Source organism: Eumetopias jubatus, unplaced genomic scaffold (assembly GCF_037043125.1).
Source record: "Eumetopias jubatus isolate StellerSeaLion01/CBP00866 unplaced genomic scaffold, mEumJub1_p1.0 scaffold_16, whole genome shotgun sequence".
NCBI classification, from domain to species: Eukaryota; Metazoa; Chordata; class Mammalia; order Carnivora; family Otariidae; genus Eumetopias; species Eumetopias jubatus.
In genome coordinates, this window is record NW_028274822.1 from 66,204,940 (window position 1) to 66,220,003 (window position 15,064).

Consider the following 15,064-nt stretch of genomic DNA (forward strand, 5'->3'; position numbering starts at 1 on the left):
GCCGGGCCCAGGGACGCTGAGCCCCCTGAGGAGCAGAGACCAGCCCTTCTCCCCAGGCTCCAGTCAACCAGATGCCCTCAGCCTGGCCAGTGGAAGTAGCCTTTGGCTACCGTCAAGGAAAGAGGCCTCTAGCCAGAGGCGCCAGGCCCTGGCCAATGAGAGGCAGCCGAGACAGAAGTGCTTCTGGCCTCAACCAATGGGAGGGGACCCCAGCCCAGTGCACTCTGGGCCAGTAAGAGGTGGTCTCTCGGCCTTTGAGACCCTGGCTGGTCGGAGCCCTCGGCCAATGGGAAGGAAGTCGCCTGCTAAGCGCCTGTCAGGCCTCGACCAATGGAATGGGGTCTTCCCGCCCGCCGGAGCCTGAGCCAATGAGACGCAGCCTCCCGCCCGGCTGCTCCGGGCCGAGGTCCCGCGAGGCGGCAGTGGCCTGGCCGCCGCAGGGCACGTCGGGCGGGCGCGGAACGCGGGGTGGCAAGCAGCGCTGCTAAGCCTGGGGAACCGGCGGGCACGACCGGGCCACCGCCTGCTACAGGGTGGGCGCGCCCGCCCTGCCCAGCTCGCCCGCCGCTTCCCGGCTCTTCTTGCGCGGCGGCTTCTGGATGGGGGTCTTCTTCCGGGGGGTGTCAGGCGCGGGCGCGCCGGCCGCCACTTTCTCGGGCCCCGGGGCCTCTGGCGCAGGGGAAGCGCGGGCCGGCGAGGCGGGCAGCACCGAGCGCTTGGCCTTCTGCGGCGGCGCCGGCTTCTCTCGCGGGCCCTGCGCGCCCGGAGCCCCTTCGGCGCGGCCCAGGCTGCGAGTCTTGTCGCGCAGCTCCGCGGCCAGCATGGAGGCGGCCTCGGGCGCGCTGCGCGGGGGACCGCCAGCGTCCGTGGGCTCCGAGAGGCCAGGGCCGCGACCCCGCGCCCGAGCCCTAGGTGGCGAGGGGGCGGAGAGGGCGGGCCCCTCCTCCGCCAGCCCCGGGGGCCGAGGCGTTGGGTCGCGGGCCCGGGGGCTGCCGGGCTCATCCGGCCGCGCCGACGTGTCGCTGGGCGTCCGTTTCCTCTTGCTGGGACTGGGCGCGGCCTCGGGTCCCGAGAGTGGCGGTGAGGGCGCACCTGCAGCGGCAGCGGCGCCATGCTTGCCGTGGATCCAGGACACCTTGGGCTTGGTGGCAGGGTCGGGTGGAGGCGGCTTCCTGCGCTCGGGAGATGGCGAAAGCGACAGGCCCCCAGCCTCTCCCCGGGCCCGGGCCGGCCGGGCCTCGCGCCGGGCCACGCGCGCATACAGCGCCCCGCCGGGCCCCTCCACGCTAGACGCCGACCGCTCGCTGTCAGAGGACGCGGGGAGGGGCGTCGCCTCCTCTGTGGACGCCGGCGTGGTCACCGGCGCGGGGCATGACGCCAGCGCCTCGGTAGGGGCGGTGGGGGGCTCCGCGTCCCGGCTCTCGGTTGCGGTCTCTGACAAGGGAAGAAGAGCTGACGGTCACGGCCTCCACAGGGAGCTCGGCCATCCAGCCTTCAGGCAAAACCCTCACCTTCCTCCTCTTCCCCGCCCCAGGTGATGCTCAGTCGCCCTGGCATCTAGACACGCCTGGAGAAATCACAACACCAACCGCGAACTTAGTTCTGAGCCCCCAGGGTGTGCTGCCGAGTGCTGGGAGGTGAGGGGCAACATTCCTGGGGCTGAAGCCCCAACCTTGGTCTCACCCTTCCCCCACCACATCCCCAACCTGGGGGGCCACATCATCAAACATGACCTTGGAACACCTCCAAGGGGATTCATTATTCCTCATTAAGAGATAAGGCATCTAAGGCTCAGAGAGGTTAGTCACCTGCCCAAGGTCACCCAGGGGGATAGCCAGGGGACGAGAGAGGCCAAGGCCAGAAAACCAGCCAGTCAGCCTCCTTCCAGATGTCTGTGGGCCAAAACTTAAGGCAAAAGTGTGCCCCATACCCTGTAGGCCATCGGCTCCTATCTCCTCTTCCAACTCCTACCCAGGCCCAGAACCTTCTCTATGAATGGCCTCCCCAGTAAGTGAATCTGGGCTGTGGCTAGAGACCAGAGAGCCCACCTACCTCCCCAGACCCTACCCCAGTTCAGCGCTGAGCAGCACAGAACCCCACTGCATAGCCTCAGCTCTGTGTCCAACCCCCAGTTAAAAGCATCACCACACCCTCCCTCCCCATGCTGTCTGTCGCAAGGAGCACGGAGATCTCTTCAGCTAGAACATTTCATTTGCCTGGAGGGAGGCCCAAGCAGAGCCCTACTCACCCTCGTGGGGTATGCAGTACACGGGCCCCTCATCGGTGGTGTCGAAGGAGGAGAAGGAGGCCCGGGAGGACCATGATGGCGAGGGCTGCTCCAGCCCCGACGGTGGCTCCAGGAAGCTACAGTTGAGTGTGTTATCCAGGTCGTGATGGGCCACTGGGGAAGGAGGGAGGCACAGCTGCCAGGGGCCCCCACTCTGCCCTGGCCTGTGCCCTCACCAGCCCTCTTGCAACAAATGGTGGAGTAACCAAGACCAGCCCTACCCTAAGACTGGATAGAACAAGCAATTCAACAGGCAGAGTGACACTAGACCAGGACAGGAGAATGGGTAGAGGTGAGCTGGTAAAAAGAGAGAAGGGGGAACAAAGATGCAAGGCTAGTGTGTGCAGCCAGGAAGCTGAACAAGGATGGGCTGAAGTGTTGGAAAAAGAGGGCCAGAGAGAACCCCTGGCTGGCACAGGCCATCAGGGCCTCCCAGCCATGTTCAGACCTGGCCTTGTGGGACCCAAGGACCCAGAGCCACCTCTGCTGAGCGGGCCAAGGGATTTTCTCAGCTGTTTCCATCTTTTTTTTTTTTAAGATTTTATTTATTTATTTATTTATTTATTTATTTATTTATTTATTTATTTGACAGAGAGCGATTACAGGCAGGGAGAGCGGCAGGCAGAGGCAGAGGGAGAAGCAGGCTCCCTGCTGAGCAGAGAGCCCAGTGATTCCAGGACCCCAGGATCATGACCTGAGCCGAAGGCAGACACTTAACTGACCGAACCACCCAGGAGTCCCAGCTGTTCCCATCTTTACCTCCCAGGAGATGAGTCTCCCCCTCCCCTTCATCTTCAGAGACAAGTGGCAAAAAGGGAGAGTCCACTCCTGGTGTGGCTCAGTGCAGACAGACAGAGAGAAGCACCTCTCTCCCAACTGCAGTCCTGACTAGGGTGGGGGAGCCATGGAACCAGCCTGCCCACCTTCCAGAAAGGACCCAGAGCACTTCAGGCGGGAGGGGGGCGCTCCTTGTAGCAGGGTTTCCATGCACAGGTCCGACCTACCACCCCCACCCCACCCCCGACCCCCTCCAGCCCGCGTTCACCTGCACCTACCCACCAGGACTTATAGTGCACTCCTACAGATCGTGCGGGTCCTGCCCACTGGGATGTCTACACACTCCAGATGCAATCACTCCCACTCACCGAAACAGGGCCCAAACCTCCCACACCTGCCTGCACACCTAGGACTCCTGCCTTCCTCCCCGGGCTCGCGGGTATCAGAAGCCCCTCTTTGCGTCCCTCCCCAGCCCACCCACATCAACACTCAAGGCCCCGTATGTCCTGCACCGGGAGGTGTTCCCCCCCAGAGACCCCGTGCCGATATCCTTACCTACGACCTTGGGCAGCTTCTGCCTCCGGAGCGGGATCCGGGGCAGCTTCATGCTGATGCGGCTGAAGCGACCGCACAATCGCTGCGGCGCCTTCTTCCTCCCGAGCGTGAGCTCCCTGCGGGGGCGGGGCCTGAGTAAAGGGGCGGGGCCTGGATGGGACAGTTGGATCTCGGCGGGAGCCCTGACTCAGGAAGGGCGGGACCTGAGCTAAAGATAGGCAGTGCCACACCCCGGGACGGGGGCCGGGGGCCGGGGTAGGGCGCGCAGCGCTACAGACAGGGTGCGGCCTGAGCCCAGGAGAGCCGGCCGGCGTCGGGCCTCACCGGCGCGCCGGGTCCTTGCCGCGGCAGGCGCAGCAGCAGCCGAGCAGCGAGAGCAGCAGGCCGAGGAGCAGCGCAAGCAACGCACCCGCGCCCATCACGCCCTTGCGCTGGTTGGTCTCTGTGGGAAAGCACCGGGGTCAGCGCGGGGGCCGGCACCTCTGGCATCGCCCTCAACAGGGTGCCCCCTCAACGACTCACCCAGGCGGCAGGCACCAGTGACCGGGTCGCACGAGTCCTCGTGGCAGCTGCAGGCCTGGGCGCAGTCCACGCCGTGTAGCCCAGGCGGGCACGTCAGGTTACAGCTGCGGGGGCACGGGGTCAGGGAGGGCCACAGCAGCCCTCCGTGACGCCCCTCGCCCTCGCCCCTGCGGCCAGCTAGCCGCGGCCCCGGAGCCGGGTTCTCGATCTCCCTGCTCTAGGGTTTGATGGCCCACCACGACCGCCGGGCATACACTGGATGATCAGTGTTTTGGAAATGAATGTGCTGCACAACCAGCGGGATGGGATTGGGAGACAGGGCCTGTGGTCGCTCGGCCTCAGGGTCCACTTCTGGGGCTGACTCTTGGCTGGGTGAGAAGAGGGGCTGCCAGACCACTCATGGCTGTAAGCGGAGGTCTCTGCTCTCTCTGCACTAGCTCAGGGTCACCTCAACCCTGCAGATCTCAGAAGCCCACGGACCACAGGCGGAACTGGTTGCCAGATCCCGCTCCGAGCGCCGGCTCCACACCACGGCAGGAAACTGCCCCCCACCCCCACCCCAAAGAGTCTGACAGCACTCCCTAGCTGCGGTAAGAGGACCTAGGCTGAAGGGCCGAGCCTGGGTCTCATCTGTTCGGCCACCATGAGCAGCACCTGGGGTCTGGCTGGATCCCTGTGACATGCACGTATCCCCTAACCCCCTTTGGGTCTCCGGCACTCACTGGGGCCCGTGGACGCCAGGGCTGCACAGGCAACGCCCCGACTGGAAGTCGCAGTGGCCGCTGCCGCAGTCGGCGCACACAAATGCACAGTCCTCGCCGTAAGTGCCATTGCTGCACTTGGTCTCGCACCTCGAAACGCGGGGGAGAGGGAGTCAGCGGAAATGGGAGCAAGGCTCTCCCTCCGCGGAGAGCATTCGGAGACTGCCGGGGCTAGGGGGCTGCGTGCCTGGGACACATTCGGGCATGGGCTGCTTGCTCACCGGTCGCCGATCCAGCCCGCGTTGCAGCGCGTGCACTTGCCAGTGACGTGGTTGCAGGCATGCCCGTCGCGGCAGGGCGGGCAGCGGTGGCCGCAGCCCTCGCCATAGAAGCCGGTGGAGCACGGCTGGTCGCACTTGGTGCCGTTCCAGCCGGGCTCGCAAGTCAGGCAGCGGCCCTCGGCCACCGTGCAAGGCTGCTGGCCTTTGCACTGGCCGCATCTGGGGAAAGGGCGGGAGGCTAGGCGGGGCCCAGAGCCGCCTCACCCGCCCCGCCCCACCCCCGTCCCCTTCGGCGCCCCGCCCCACCCCACCCCCCGCCCCTCCTCCCAGGTCAGGGGCTCGCGCTTACCGGCGGCGGCAGCCCAGGCCGTAGAAGCCGGCAGGGCACGGCTCCCGGCAGTACTTGCCCCGGTAGCCCGGCTCGCAGGCGCACGTGCCGTCCACAGGGTGGCAGCGGCCGCGAAAGCACTGGCAGTAGCGCTCGCAGCGCGCGCCAAACGTGCGCTCGCGGCACTGGCAGCGGCCGCTCTGTTGCTCGCACGGCGACGTGTTGCAGGCGCACTGATTGTTGCAGCTGCGGCCCCACCAGCCTGCGTGGCACAGGCACGCGCCCGTCTGTGGGTCGCAGCGCGACGTGGCGCTGCAGTAGCACGCGCTGGCGCACTGCGCGCCCCACCAGCCAGGCTCGCAGCGACACGCGCCGCTCCGCGGGTGGCACACGCCATGCTGGCACTGGCACGCATGCTCGCAGCGTGCGCCCCAGCGCCGCGCGTGACACGTACACTGGCCCGTCACGTCTTCACACTGCCCATGCGGGTGGCAGATACACAGCTCTTTGCAGTCGGGGCCCCAGAACTGGCGCGGGCACTCTGCAGGGGCGGGCAGAGTGGGTGTCAAGCCAGGGTGCTCGCGAGGGAGCCCGGATCCAGCCAGAACCTCCCCGCGTCCCGCCCTCCGCCTTTGGGGACCGTCCCCCATGCCGGATCCCGTCTCCGGGTCAGACCCCACCCCGGTCACGGACCCCGCCCCACTGCCCAGCGCCCGCCCGGATCCTCGCTCACTGGTGTCGCAGTTGGCACCGAAGTAGCCATGGCGGCAGCGGCACTCGCCCGGCCGCACGCACACTTCGTTCTCCGAGCACGTGGAGTTGCCTTCGCACACCGCTGCGGACGAGACGGGCCTGAGCTGCCGCCTGGCCTGCCCCCAGCTCTCGGTGTCCTGCCCCCTCCTCTCCGTGTCCCTGCCCCCCGCCCAGGTCCCCAGGCTGCCCCACTCACCGACCCCACACTCGTCGCCCTGCTGCCTCCAGCCGGCACAGCACGTGGGCTCCTGGGAGCTGCAGGCAGAGAAAGGGCTCCTGAGCCTGGGCCCCAAGCCCGGTCCTTGCTAGGGCTCGCCAGCCACCTCCACCCTGCCCACAGGAGCTGCTTAAGGAGGCCCTGCCACATGCCAGGTACCGAGGTAAGTTCAGGAGACTGCCAGCAAGTAAGACACAGACTCCAGCCCTGGAACAGACACTGGGAGGCAGCAGAGGGCAGACCACCAAGGGATCTAACCCCCAAGAACTTTACTGGCCCCTCGATGAGGGGTCATCCCTCCCCTCCCCATCCCACCTAACTCCTCTGTGACACAACCCCTCGCCACCTAGGCCTGAGGAAAGAACCCCAGGGGTCCCAGAAGGAGCTGGTGAGAGGTCCTTGAGTCTCTGGGACCTGCTTCAAGTGGCATCGCTGGCGGCGGCGGAGGCCCGGCCAGATGGGTGTCAGGATCTAGATGTGACATGACCTGGACAGCAGGGACTGGTGCGGCCAGATGGGCACACCTGGATACCCAGGTGGCAGATGTGCAGCCTCTGACAGAGGTGTCCACTCAGTGGAGGGGCAGGGCATACCCGGGGAGTCCTCCATGACAGCAAGGAACGCAAAACGTGAGGGGTCCAGAGCACCAGGGCAAGACTTGGGTTGGAGGGAGGAGATACTAGAGCATCTATTTATGTGTTTTAAAAATCTTGTTTTAATTTTATTTGGTTTTACAAGGTACACGGTGTGACCTCAGTAGGAGGTAAATACCTTATGACTGTTGCATTTCAGGGTAGTACAGCCTACCCAACCCTGGGCCCAAAAGTCTGGAAGCCCTGCCAGAGTGATGCATATCACCAGAGAGAGTGCGTGGGGGTTGAGATGGGGTGTGCCCACATTTGGAGAGCAAAGAAGCCTGAGAAGGAAGAGACACTCAGGCTGCAGGTTCATGGGTCCCATCAGGCCTAGAACTTCACCCAGACCCTAAAGGCACATAGCAGCCATTCATACTTCAGAGAAAAAGGAGTATACTCCTTCAGAAGGGTCTCATCCAGAACCAGGATGTGGTGTTGGAAAGAAGTTGGAAAGAGGCCTGAGACCCTGGTGGGTAGAACTGGCTGGGAAGGGAAAGACTGCAGGTGCCCATATCATGCCCCTCAAAATGCCCCCCCAAGCCATTCCCCAGCAGAGAGCATCACCACACCCTGGATAGGCCCCCACCCCACCCAAAGGGTTTGATTCTCCTTCAGGCCAAAGATGAGGAGACTTGGGAACAGGAACCATAAAATCCCGAACTGCAAGAGGTGGACCCAGCTTCTTTTCTACAAATGAAACAGGAAACCAGGCCCGAGAACAAAAAGCAGGCTTGGCCCCCACCATTGTTTCCAGCTACCTAGCCCAGCCACACGACTCATAGGTGCCCACCTGCAGGTAGAGCCAGATCCGCCAGCCTATCACCCTCCTGCCCTTTCTGCCAGTTCGGAACCCAGGTCTCTGGGTGGAGAGCCTCTGCAGGTGGCCCTCCTATAGGCGGCCTTGCCGGATGGCCAGCTGGGATGGACCTGGAAGCCCTGACCACTTTCTGCCCTGCCCTGGCTGTGGTTGGGAGTCTGGTTTTAGGGGCCACACGAAGCTGGATTTGATGCCTGTGTGACTTTGGGCACAGAACTTAACCGCTCTGACTTTCAGACTCCTGATTTGTAGAATGGGGCCCAAGGGTCTGGAGGGAGTATTAAGAAAACCAAGATGTCTCCCAAGATGTCGTTTGGCACGAACTCAGAGCTCAGCCAAGGCCATAGACTGCTCTCCAGCCCGTGCTGTGCAGGTTCCAGGAAGCCCCTGAGTTCCCCTGGTCCTGCCTCCCGCCCCCAGCATGGCTGGTACCTAGGGCCCACCCAGCAGAGCTACCCCTGGCAGGATGGAGTGCACGTGGGTTCAGCAGGACCATGAAGCGGAGACTGTGGGTCAGCTGCCTTTCCTTCTGGGAGGGCTGACAGACGAGGCCAGGTTGGGGCGGAGGGGTGGGGGCAAGCCCACCCTCTCCAGAACTTAACAAAAGTGAGATGAGGAGGAAAATGGCCTGGCGCAGGGGACAGTTCCCACACTTGAGCTATAGGTTAGTGAGACCCTGGGGTGCCAGGCCACAGGCTGGGCCAGGCCCCTTAGCAAGCGGGCCTTGCTTCGGGCTGCCCCTTCTAGAGATCACTGTCACTGCAAACAAAACCGCCATGATTCAAACCGTGTGATCTTGAACCTGCCCATGCCAATGCAGCAAAGCAGCCTGGGAGAACTGCTTGCTCACTGTGCCCAAGTCCGCATTCTCTCTCCAATCCAGCCTGGGGGCTGCCTACCATACCACTTGGGATCCTATACTTACCTGCTCTCCTCCTGCCCCCGCTCCATACCCCTCCTCTGGTTTCTGCCCCCTTCCTTGGCTCTGTCATCTCCTCTCCTCTGTCCACTCCCTCAGAAAGCTCCCTGGGGCCCATCTAGCTGAGGTGCTGAAAATGCTCAGAGCCCTCCAGTGGGGCCGACCTCCCCAGACTGAATGCCTAGCCGCCCCCAAACGAAGACTTCCCCATCTCAGGTAGTGCAGTCCTTCCAGGCTGGGAGCCCGAAACTCCAGAGGCATCGGCCCTACAGTGACTGAGACAGCACACACCCGATTCATGGAGAAACACGCCGCTCTACCTTCCAAACTGGATCTAGGATGGGACGAGCCACTTCTCCCTCCTCTGCCCCAGCCTTGTGAGAGCCACCCTCACTCTCCCTGGTTTCTCCTGACTGACTTCCTAGCTGGTTCCTCCTTTTAACCTCCTGAGCCAAGTTCATCTGCCACTTGGCAGCCAAACCTGGTCAGATCCCAACCCTCCTCTGTGCAATGCCCCTGGGGGTTCCCATGGTCCTCAAAGAAAAAGCCCAGGTCCCCCGAGCAGTGGGCAGACCCGCTGTGGCCTGCCCACCCTCATTCTTTGGCCTCTCCTCCACCATCCCCCTCCCAGGCTCTGCCCAGCCCCCATGGCTCCTTTCTGTGCTTCCAGAAGCCCCTGGCACTTAGAGCCTTGCCCCCAGACACCAAAGGCCTCCACCATATCTCTGCCCACTCATCACCCCTCAGTGGGTGATCACCCTAAAGGATACAGCACTCCCCAACTGAACACTTCCTCCCCAGCACTTGCTAGATGTCAGATGACTTGCTGTAAGTCTCCTCCACTGCGGGGACAGTGGTATTTGTCTCAGCCGCTGTATGGCTGCACCAACCACAGGCCTGGCACACACAGTAGGTGCATGGGATTTTACTGGCTGAGTGTATTGCTCCCCTCTTCCGGTTCTCCTGCCTCTGGGGAAAAGGAACCCCCCCCCCCCCCGTGGAAGCCTTGGACCGGTAATGAAAGAGATGGCCCAGACCCTGGGTGGGCAGTGGCCACATGTGGCTGTCCTTCCGATAAACCAGCTCCACATATAATCGCAATCGCCCCCTCTCCACTCCATGAGGGGGGTACCACCAACAACCCCATTTGACGGAGGCAGGTTAAGCGATTTGTCCTGTCCTCCGCACAGGCGGGGAGAAGTGGCACCAGGACCGGAAACCCAAACCCGGTGTCTGGGCTACTGAAACAGGCCGCCTCGTGGGGAGGTGCCCGGGCAACGGGACGCGGGAGCGAAGGGTTCAGGCTCCCGACAGCTCGAGCCTGCCGCCGGAGCCCCCAGCACGGAGCCCCATCGGGGAAGGAGGGCTGAGGCGGAGAGACAGGGCCGGCAGCGATCGCGCCCTCCCCCTCTCCAGGCACGGCCCCGCCCGTCACTGCCACTGCATTCCTGGGGCCGGGGAGGCCCGGGAGGCGGCGGCGGCGTCGATGTGAAGCAGATGGCGGGCCAGGCCGGCCCCCGCCCCGGAGGCGGGGCTCGCAGTGGGGAGGGGTCTGCGCGCCTCGGGATCCGAGCTCGGAAACCCCGCGCGGCCCCCTCGCAGCCCCTTGTCTGCGGCGACCGCCAAGCCCCCGGACGCGGCCTCCCAGGGCCCTGTGGCTCAGGGCGCCCCGACGGGACGCAGCCTGGGGCCCTGTGGCCGCCTCTCCAGCTTCCCGCCCGCCCGGCGCATCCCCCCCGCAACCGCCCCGGCTTGAGCCAAGGCACCCCCATACGCCGGCTCCTTGGCCCCAGGTGGAGATGCCCTTGACCTCGCTCTGGCCTCTGACCGGCCGACCAAGTCCTCCGAACCCTGCGCCCACTCCTAGCGTCCTGTCCTCCGCTCTTTTTCCTCCGCGCAAGATCTTCGGGCCGCCGCTCTCCGGCCGGGCCTGCCCACTGCCTGTCCCACGCTGGCTTCCCCAGCCGGCACCTCGTGGAGTCCCACGTCTGTGCGGCCCCTCCGAGCACCCAGTATCCCCACCCGGGAGTTCCATATCCGTCGGACCCCGGTGCCCGTCATTGTCCTTTCGAATCCGGCGTCTGGTCCACTTTGGGAGCAGGCTCCTCAGTGCCCACCTCCATCACCACCCTCTTCCCACCCGCGCCTACTTCTAAGACACAAATCCCTCCTTCCGAGTCGCGCCAGCCTCAAGGTTCGCCGGCTCCCACCTCTCAGGAGCGCTGCTCCATCTCCACTCGGCCCCCACCCTCCCTCCCCAGCTCGAGCCACACTGGTGCCCGGGGCCTTTGCAAATGCCCTTCCATCGGCTTGGAATGCCCTTCCCCGACTTCTCCCTACGCCTTCGCAACCCAGCCCAAGCGTTCCTTTTTCTCGGTCTGAAATCTCAGACACGGTATGTCACCCCTCGGGACGCCCACTGCACTCCATTCTCCCCTCGGCTGACTTCGCGTCTGGGGTAACTTCGGATGCACCGTCGTGGCCCGGCGCCCAGGCTCGGCCTGGAGAGGAGTTGGCGTCGGCGAGGGCGGTGGAAAGGACTAGAGCGGTTAGCTTAGGAAGGTCCCGGACGCCCCCTCCCCTCGGCCCCGAGCGCCCCCCTCGGCCCCCTCCCCCAGCCAGGCCGGGCTCCTACCCGGGCGCGCGGCACACGTTGCGGCCGCGCGGGTTCAGCTCCTGGGGCGCCGCGGGGCCGGGCAGCAGCCAGAGCAGCAGGAGCAGCAGCGGCGGCAGCAGCGGCGACGGCGGCCCCCCGGCTCCCCGGCGCCGCGCCGGCCCGGCCCCCCGGGGCCCTGCGCCCTCCATGCGGCGCGGGGCAGGCGCGGGGCGGGCGCGGGCGCGGGTGCGGCCGCAGCGAGAGCGGCCGGAAGCGGAGTGCGCGGCCGGGCGGGGGGCGGCAGGAGGGGCGCCGGGCCGGGCAGGAAATTCCACATCGGCTCCCTGATCCCGGGCCAGCCGCGGCCGGCCAGGCGGCAGCGCCCGCCCCGCGCGCCAGACCCCACCCTCCGGCCGCGCCACCGCCCCTCCGCGCGGCCCCCGCCCCCACGCGGCCGCTCGCAAACTTGGGGGCGAACTTGGAGGAGGCCGGCGGAGCGTTGGGAGAGGGAGGGGCCCGGGCGGGAGGGGAGCCCCTCCCAAGGAATCCCTAGTCCCCGAGGCTTTCCCCTCCCTCTCCAGACACCCATCAGAGAAGTCACCCCTGCGCGCTCAGTGCGCGGCCAGGCCCGGGGCGGGAAAGGGGGTGAGGGTCGAGCACGCGACGCCCCAAATCTCCCCCGGCCCGCTGCGCCTCGGAACCGGCCGGGGGAGGGCGGCCCGAAGACGGCCCAGATCAAGGCCGCAAGCCGGCCTCCGCTCCCCGCCGCGAAGCCCTTGTAGAGCTGGGCTGCGATGTTGGCTCCTCAGGCTCACTTCGGGTGCAAAGCCTGCAGAGGACACCGGAACGGGGTGCTTGAGACCTCTGGGTCGACTCGGTCTGCACCTGAGCGCTGGGCAAAGGGTGTCTCCGCGGAAGGTAGAAGGGCCCAGCAGTGGGCTCTGATAGAGTGTGGAGGGAAATGCAGTTGGGGGCAAAGGCAGAGAGAGGAGAGGGGAGTACTCCAGAACTGGGAGACCCTGCAGTCCTCCTCCAGTGGCGATGGGGGAGTTTGGGAGAGAAATTCTACTTGAGAAGGCTGTTGGATCACCAGAGGTAAAAGTCCAGAAGGTGGAGGCTTGGGGGGTCCTGCATTAGGAAAAGTGGGGTGAGAGCATAAAGAGGAGCAGGGGCCGTGGGGGAGGGGAGCAATGTGGAGAGAGGAACAGGGCGAGAAGGCGAGAGGGAGGAAGAGGCGCTCTGGGCCTGGGAAGCAGAGGAGTTGCCTGCGCTCTGGGACACAGACCTGATCCCAGAGACCATGGAGCAGGGGAAAGGTGGGCAGGCCTGGGCGTGGAAAACAAAGGGGGGCCTCCAGGTCCCAGCAAAGACAAGCTTGTCTTTGGCAGACTTGGGAGTTGGTGGGAAGACCTGTGCAGGGAGAGGACACCTGCCTTCTCTTGGAGAACAGGCTGCAGATAGGCTCCCTGAGGAGGAGGGAGAGGTGGTGCCCTTCCTCAGTCAAGTGGAGGTGGTCAGAGTGGAAGGGGGGCTGAAGGAGGGGCTTGGGATAACGGCCACTGGAAGGCCCAAGGCTGTGGACCTCACCAGGTTGGCTGGGCCAGAGGCCTGTCCAAGGGCAGGCTGGCGGAGGGAAGGAGCGGAATAGGGAACTTCGAAGGTTAGGGCCCTCCGTCAGCCATGCTGGTGCAGGAGGGGGGCCAGAGGCAGGCAACAGCGGTGGGACTGGAAGGGGTCGTTGCACCCCCGAGATCACAAATGCAAACACTCCTTGGGGACAAGTAAACAGGCCAGCTACTTGTGGGCAGCTCCCCCTGGGCACGGCCCTGACCTCAGCGGTGCCCTCCCAGTGCCCAGGGCCCCTCCCCAAACTCCCCCGTAGACTGCCAGCAAGAGGGGCCAACAGAGGCCCCGGCTTTAGAAGCACCCACCCCAGCTGGCCCGAGTTCATGGACAAGCACCTCAAACTCCCTCCCCTCCTTTCCCTTCCCGGCTTGCCACCCCCAAATTCCCTCCTCTGTGAAGGGCACCAGCTGGATGACGCCCCCACTCCATGCCAATGCCAGGACCTCACGAGTGTCTCAAATCTCTACCTACCCCATCAGCGTGTCACCCAGAGCCGTCTTTCTAATCACATCTGGCTGCTCCCCACACTCGCAGGACTGTCGCCGGCCTCATCTCACTCAAGACCCACGGCAGTCCTCCACACGTGTCCCATCGCAGCCACCCCCCAGTTGATGGCAAGTTCAGGGTTGAACACAGGGCCCGCGTCTGTCCCAGCCACCGTCACATGCCCATCAGGAGACTGAGAAGTGCAAATGAATGTCTGTATGACTGGCCTGGTGCCAGGTGAATACCATGATGAGGAAGCTGTGGGTTCACGGGCACCCGCAGATGACTAACAACCACACAGCTACCCCATGGGGGTCTGGAGCCTGGGCCAACTGGTTCCAGCCAGGATGGCTTCCCGGGGGCACTTGAGAGGGCGAGGGTTTTGCAGGCGGAAAGGGGTGAGCGCCGAGCTGAGTGAAGGCGGGATGTAGGGCCTCTCTGAGAGCCTGCCAGGCTGCCTAGGTCCCGGGACAGGTGCTGAGGGGGGAAGCCATGAAGGCCTCCAAGCTGGACAGTGCAAGGCAGTGGCAGAGACAGGAAATGCTGGCTCCTACTGTGAGCCCCTGAGCAGGGGAGAGGACACTGAAGAACGTGGCCACACTGTCCCACTGGAAGTGACCCACTAGGGTCAACGCTGGGACTGCCACCCGAGCTAGAAGTGCATGATGTCACCTTGGGCTTAGGGAGTGGGGGCATATTTTTGCAGGGGTACCCGAGCCCCAGGAGACAGGAAGATCAGACACTGATCCTAGGGGCAGGAAGCAACTCGCACTGGCCTCACACCAGAGCCCAAAGTCTTCAGGGTGTCTGGACCCTACCCCCCTCCTCCCATCAGGCAGCACACACTGCCCCTCTGCCCTCCTCCACCAACGACAGTTTGCCAGCGGCCACAGGCTCTGGGCAAGGCACTGGGGTACAGAAAGAAGACGCAGTCTTCCTCACGCTCTGCCCAGGAGACTTGGGAAGTCACAGATCATCTGTGCAGGTTGCTCCCTGCCCTTGGGGCTTTGCAAGAGCAGAAGCTGCAGCAGGAGGAGGGGTGTTCAGGTGGAAGCTCGGCTGTGCAGAAGCAAGGTAGGTGCTGGAAGCCCAGCCCACTCGCGGGTGGCCCCGAGAGGTTGCCACCCGCTGCACCAGCATGACCCTTGAGACGATGTGCTAAGAACTCAGCTGGCGACCCTCTAGGAAAAGGCAGCTCCCCTTCCCACCCCTGCCACACTCAGATCCAGCAGGCAGGGGGGAGCCTATGGTGACTGGGTCTCCCTCCCCAGGCATGGGGCTCACAGAGCTGGACTGAGGTTCAGAGAAGAGCACCTCACCGGAGAAGGCGCTCCGGCAGACCAGGTGACTGCCTCTCGGCAGACCAGGATGGGTTTCCAGGTTCCCCAGTAACAGCCTTGCTAGCTGGGGGTGTACCGTGCTTTTCCCTCGGATGGGGGCTCCTGGCCTGCCACTGCCACTCAGCAGCTCTGAGCCTGGAAGGCCACAGGCAGCCACAGACGACAGCCTTGCATGGGCTGTGAACGGATGGTGAGGCCACGGCCCCAGGAAAACAATCCACACC

The 15,064-nt window shown here is 64.7% G+C and overlaps 1 protein-coding gene across 2 annotated transcripts; it reads right to left on the reverse strand.

Annotated features, from left to right (window-relative positions):
* Positions 1 to 526: 526 nt before the first annotated feature.
* SCARF2 (scavenger receptor class F member 2) lies at positions 527 to 11,612 on the reverse strand. 2 transcript variants are annotated; one of them, XM_028094954.2, is made up of 11 exons: positions 11,428 to 11,612; positions 6,401 to 6,459; positions 6,185 to 6,286; positions 5,473 to 5,992; positions 5,124 to 5,342; positions 4,864 to 4,992; positions 4,142 to 4,245; positions 3,944 to 4,061; positions 3,620 to 3,735; positions 2,249 to 2,401; positions 527 to 1,434 (listed from the first exon to the last, which is right to left on the reverse strand). In XM_028094954.2, the coding sequence occupies exons 1-11, from the start codon at positions 11,595 to 11,597 to the stop codon at positions 527 to 529; spliced, it is 2,598 nt and encodes an 865-aa protein (XP_027950755.1). In that variant the 5' UTR covers positions 11,598 to 11,612. The 2 variants fall into 2 exon arrangements, with proteins under 2 accessions (XP_027950755.1, XP_027950756.1); XM_028094955.1 differs by having other exon boundaries at positions 3,620 to 3,750; positions 11,428 to 11,597.
* Positions 11,613 to 15,064: the final 3,452 nt, after the last annotated feature.